The following is a 5,701-nucleotide window of genomic DNA, read 5'->3' as shown; positions in this document are numbered from 1 at the left end:
GGGGGGGGGTGCGTGAGGGTCCGGGGGGGGGGGGGGGGGGTAGGCTGGAGCCCCCCAATTTGCTCCAGCGATGACAGAGCTGGGCTGCAGGCGTGGAAAGCTCACACATTAGAGAGGGAAAAAGCAAGGCATTTCCCCTTCCAGTTGACTCTGGGTTCATTTGGCTAAACACACAAACCGCACACGTGCAAACACACACGCACGCACGCGCATCCACACGCGAACATGCGTACACGTGCACACGCACATGCACGCCACACAGACACGCACGTGTGCGCAGAAAAACACGCACTGTCTACGCACACACGTGAAACATGCATACACATAGTCGGCACACATGCGCGCACACAGTCACACGCATTTATGGGACACGCGGTGAACACACATGCTCAATCAAACACACTTGAAACCACACACAAAGGCATCTATACAAAAACTCTCACGCGCACAAAAACGCACTCACAAACACACACCTCCCGACCGTCCAGATAATTTGGTCCCACGAGGCGTTCTGCCGTCGCTTTGGCGATTCCCAAAATTCCAAAAACAGGGAAGCTGGAAAGCACTGCCATGCCCGGGGAAGGAGGTCAGCACCAGAACCATTCCCAGGAAAACATGACTTTATTGTTTATGCACGTGTGTGTGGGTGTGTGTGTGTGTGCGTGCACAACATAGGTGAAGCTGAAAAGCTTCAACTTGTCCTAAGCTGTAACAGTAACATTCAGAAAAGGGCATGACACACACAGGGCCGATTAAATCCTCTGTAAGTTATGCGATGGGGCTTTTAATTTGTCCACTGATGTGTGTTTGTCTGCTGCGTGCATGTGATAGTGTGTGTGTGTGTGTGTGTGTGTGTGTGTGTGTGTGTGTCTGTGATTGGGTGTGTGATATTGAGAGTGTGGGTATTTGATGGTGTGTGTCAGTGTGTGTGGCGCATATGATAGTGTCTGTGTGTGTGGGCATGGGATAGTGTGTATGTGTGTGTGTGTTAGTGGGCATGTGTCAGTGTGTGGGCATATGAAAGTGTATGTGTGTGCGTGCGTGCGTGCATGAACGCCCGCTGATGTCAGCGGACAGTTGAGGCAGCAGACGTGATCAGCTGGAATAAAGAGCTGATTGTTCAGAATCACGGCAGCTCAGAGCTCCATCTCACCTCGCTGACACCCGGCAGGATCGGGGAAGCACCTCTGGATGAGTGTTTTCATCATTTCATTGAGCTCCGAACTCTGGCCATGAACTTGACTTTTACAATCACTCAACCAACTCACTCAACCGCTCTCTCTCACTCTCTCTCTCTCGTCTCTCTGTGTGTGTGTGTGTGTGTGTGTGTTCCATCGCCACAGGTCGCCTCCCCCATGTCTCCCTGTGTGACCTCTCACCTCTGCATTCTGGTGCTGCCAGTGATGTCAGTGCTTCTCTTCCTCTCTCCTATTGGCTGGAGCTACGACGGGCCCCACCCCCGGCTGCCATCTCTATCGTAAGTCCGCCGAGTCGTGTTCGCAGGCACACACGCGCACGCACACACACACACACACACACTCACTCACATCACTCACTCACTCACTCACTCACTCACTCACTCACACACACCTCATATGAATAGAGGAGGTGCTGTACGTTATGGAGATGAACCAGCTTCACTGGCCTCGTCTCCTCTACACCGGCGACGTCTAGCTCCTTTTGATCCCCTCAGCTGTTGTGCCGCCTTAGCGTACGATCCTGACGTGACTCACAGGACACGTCAACGTGCGGTTGTCTTGGAGCTTATTCAAAATTCTTATTTTGAATTTTTTTCAAATGCTTAATGGTCCTCTCTCTCGCTCTCTCCCCCTCTCGCTCTCGCGCTCTCCCCTTCACTCTCTCACTCACTTCTCTCTCTCTCTCCCCCTCTCCCTCACTCTCTCTCTCTCTCTCTCTCTCTCTCTCCCTCCCCTCCCTCCCTCCCTCACACTCTCTCTCTCTCTCCCTCCCTCCCTCACTCTCTCTCTCTCTCTCTCTCCCTCCCCCCCCTCCCCCTCCCTGCAGCCTTCAACGTGACGATCCGTAGCGACCGCCGCGGTACGTGCCGCGGGACCCACCTGGTGCACGCCTGTGTGGGCTACTGCGAGTCCAGCGCCTTCCCCTCCCGCTACTCGGTGCTGGCGGCGTCCAACTTCACCCACAACATCACCTCCACCTCGCGCTGCTGCACCATCAGCAAGGAGGCCAAGGTGAGGGGAGGGACGGAGAGGGGGAGGGAGAGGTGGGCAGAGGGGGAGGGAGGGAGGGAGAGGGGGGAGAGAGGGAGAGAGGGAGGGAGGGAGAGGGGGAGAGAGGGAGAGGCGGGCAGAGGGGGAGGGAGGGATAGGAGAGAGGGGTGGGCAGAACGGGGGGGGGAGGGATGGGGGAGAGGGGGTAGGGAGGAGAGAGAGGGAGGGATGGATGGGGAGAGAGGAGGAAAGAGGGAGGGAGGGATGGACAGAGACAGAGAGACGGGGGAGAGCTGGAGATCAGGGGGGAGGGAGAGGAGTGGACAGAAGAGGGGGAGAGGGGGAGGGGGAGACGGGGGGAGAGGAGAGGGGGAGAGAGCAAGGGGGGGTTGTATGCAGGTATGTTAGTTTATGTATGTGTTTATGTATGTGTATGCCTTCCCTTTAGGTCAAAGTTCGCCTGGATTGCCCGCGAGGTCGTCACCATGACGACATCGAAATCCTGACGGCGACGGCGTGTCGCTGCGACATGTGCCGCAAGTCTCGTTACTGACGCGCCAGCCGACCAATCAGAGCCCTCCTGTATTACCCCGCCCTCTCACTAAGAGGGACCAGGCCATTGGATGACAGGGGACGTGTCTGTTGCTGTTGTAAAGTTATTTAAATTAAACGGAAAGAAGGGGAAGGTAGAAACCGAGAGAAAGGTACTTTGTGTGTCTGTGTGTACGTATGAATGTATGTATGAATGCATGAGACCCTTTAAGACAAACTTGATTAACACAAGATCTGCGTTGCTTCGTCATCTGTCATATCGACCGGCTCACTGAGGCTCTGTTTGTGCGTCGTACATTTTTAATGTCCGTTAAATTTCTCTTTAAAGATTCCACTTTAAGGGCCCGAATGTTACACATCAACAACACGGTACACTGGACACTGAGCGTTCATGTTCACTACGTTGCTCTTCCATCATCGTCCATCGATGGCTGCGAGCAAAAGGCCTGGAAAGGAGATCCGTTTGTTGTCTCTCTACATCGTACAACAGAAATGTAACGAGGTACACACTCTTGGCAGTATTGTCCACGTTACATGACATTAATAAGCAATTTGATCAAATTCACACAATATCTGCATTGCTGTTTCATTCTTTCCGATAACCACTAAACACAAGTCACAACAGTTAAGAATGTAGAAACTTTATTATTTATATTTATGAATTTGAGCTTGGGACATTTTGTAAATACTGATCTCTGGGTGTCGCCAGATGTTGATGCACTGTATAAAGTCGTATTTCAATAAATGTGTTATTCTGAATCTTAAGTTGTGTGTTTGGTTTGTGTGCGTATTTGTGTTATTATTTTTTTTTAATAAAGTGGTGACGTCGTGGCCACCGCTGTAGATTGTTCCACCATTTCTATCAATTTTCTCCCAACAATTCCTTACTTTCATCCAAGCTTCGCCATACTGGGACAATGCTAGGATGAATTTTGGGGAAGTTTAGAGGGGAAAAAAAATTAGCCCAAAAAAAACACAAGGGTACGACTCGTTATTTTGTCGTTCGTATTCGACGAATGTCTCCGAACTCTTTCAGATTGGCACCACATATTAGCATATCACCAGTAGCGGCGCCAACTAATTAATTGATTACGGGGTGAGGGGGGCTAGATTGATTATAGCAGGGGCCAATACACCTGTGTAAGACAGGCTGTCTGATAGGGGACACTCTGGTAAACCATCTGATGTACGCAGACGATTTGGCTATTATGTCCCCCAGCACTGTTGGATATATGCTCAGAGTATGGGGTTGAGTTTGACGTACAGTACGTACAGTACAATGCAAAAAAGAGTGTTGTATTGATATGTAGGACCAAGGAAGATCAGAAGCTGCACTTTCCAATGTTTCACCTGTCAGGGCTCTGTGTATCTAACTGTACGAAATATCTTGGGCACATCATCACTGACAAGATGGAAGATGATGCTGACATGTACAGGCAGAGACGAATGTTGTATGTCCAAGCAAACATGTTAGTCAGGAGATTCCACTACTGTTCTGCTGATGTGAAAGTAAACTTGTTTCGTTCTTACTGCAGCCCTATGTATGCAGCCCCATTATGGATCAGCTACAAAAAGGATCCCTGCGCAAACTTCAGGTAGCATACAATGACTGTCTGAGGATACTGCTGAAAGAGCCCAGGAGTAGCAGTGCTAGTGAGCTCTTTTGTGACTCAGGGCTGAGCACTTTACAGGCTCTCTTGAGGAACCTGATGTTTAAGTTTATGTCTGTATTATACTGTATTAACTGTATCATAATGATGCTCACAAGCCCCAGGTGCAGCTCGGTCAGATACCAATCATATCTGTGGAAACATTGGTATGGGTGCCTTTTAAGACTCATGAATAAGAGTATGTTTGTATGTGTTTATGTATCTGTTGTTGTCTATTGGGTCTAGAGCCTGTAATAAAGTTTATATATTTTAACGCAACAATACAATATGATACGAATCAACCAATCAAATCACACAACAAGCAGCAACCGTCATCATCACTCACGCACATTAAATTATTGGGCAGTTGTTCAGTTTTGTTACAAATAAGACAGTCCGATGTCTTCATATATAGATATTATATAATATTATATATTGCAGCGTTCATATTTTGGTTGCTATCCGCCGCCGCAATATCTTCCCAGCATGCCCCGCGGTGGAGTCAAGTTGTGTGTGACGTTGAATAAAATGAGTGATGTTACGATTTGGTTTTTCCCAGCATGCCCCGCGGTGGAGTTTAGTGTGTATTATCATTATCATCATTATTCTCTGGTTTTATGATTATCTTTGGGCAAAACCATGAGTGATGTTACGATTCGTGTTTTTTTTCCCAGCATGCCCCGCGGTGGTCAAGCGTGTTTTATGACGGTCGTTGGGCAAAACCATGAGTGAAGTTGTTAGTAGCGTGGCGTGAATACTCCAGCGCGTGTCACTGTACGTTGGGGGCACTTATGCCTTGGTAAATTAAACACTCGGGCTAATTGGCTTGCCGTTAAATTTTTACTCCCCCCTAAATTAGGTCTAATTCATTTGTCTATTATCTATTGCCGAGCGATTGGCTGAATTCGACCCTCGGATCATATAATTGGCTCAGGGAAGCACTCGGCTTTTCCCTTTACTTAGTTCGTGTCTCTCGACTTTAGCTCACGGAGTGTGACAAAATTCAGCTAAATTCATTCTCTCGTGTTGTTTTATTAGGCCTACGACAAAAGTCATTAAGGCAACTTGTCTTTCGGTGCTAAACACCAATTGGCTCCCAACACGACCCCCCGGTCACACTCGGAACCACCTCGGGTGCAATCGGCGAGGCCTCCTAACCGTGCCTGGGAGGGGTACCCCCTCTTCTGCGATCCTCCTCAAGGTTTCTTCCTACTGGGGAGTTTTTCCTTGCCCTGAAGAGGGCTAGGGTTAGGAGGTGGTGACCTATGGAGACCTTCTTCATAGGCTCACATAAATTGGCAATTTACCTTT

General features: G+C 49.2%; 1 protein-coding gene across 1 annotated transcript; it reads left to right on the top strand.

Moving 5' to 3' along the window:
- Positions 1 to 1,355: 1,355 nt before the first annotated feature.
- On the top strand, positions 1,356 to 2,742 carry LOC311372905 (glycoprotein hormone alpha-2-like; the record flags this gene model as incomplete). Its single annotated transcript, XM_084489832.1, is given in 4 exon segments — positions 1,356 to 1,448; positions 1,450 to 1,477; positions 2,026 to 2,210; positions 2,638 to 2,742. Coding segments are annotated over 4 exon segments (411 nt in total).
- Positions 2,743 to 5,701: the final 2,959 nt, after the last annotated feature.

The sequence above is a fragment of the Micromesistius poutassou genome (genome assembly GCF_964030765.1).
Source record: "Micromesistius poutassou genome assembly, contig: SCAFFOLD_1251, whole genome shotgun sequence".
In the NCBI taxonomy this organism is placed as follows: Eukaryota; Metazoa; Chordata; class Actinopteri; order Gadiformes; family Gadidae; genus Micromesistius; species Micromesistius poutassou.
This window is presented reverse-complemented; position numbering and strand designations above follow the sequence as displayed.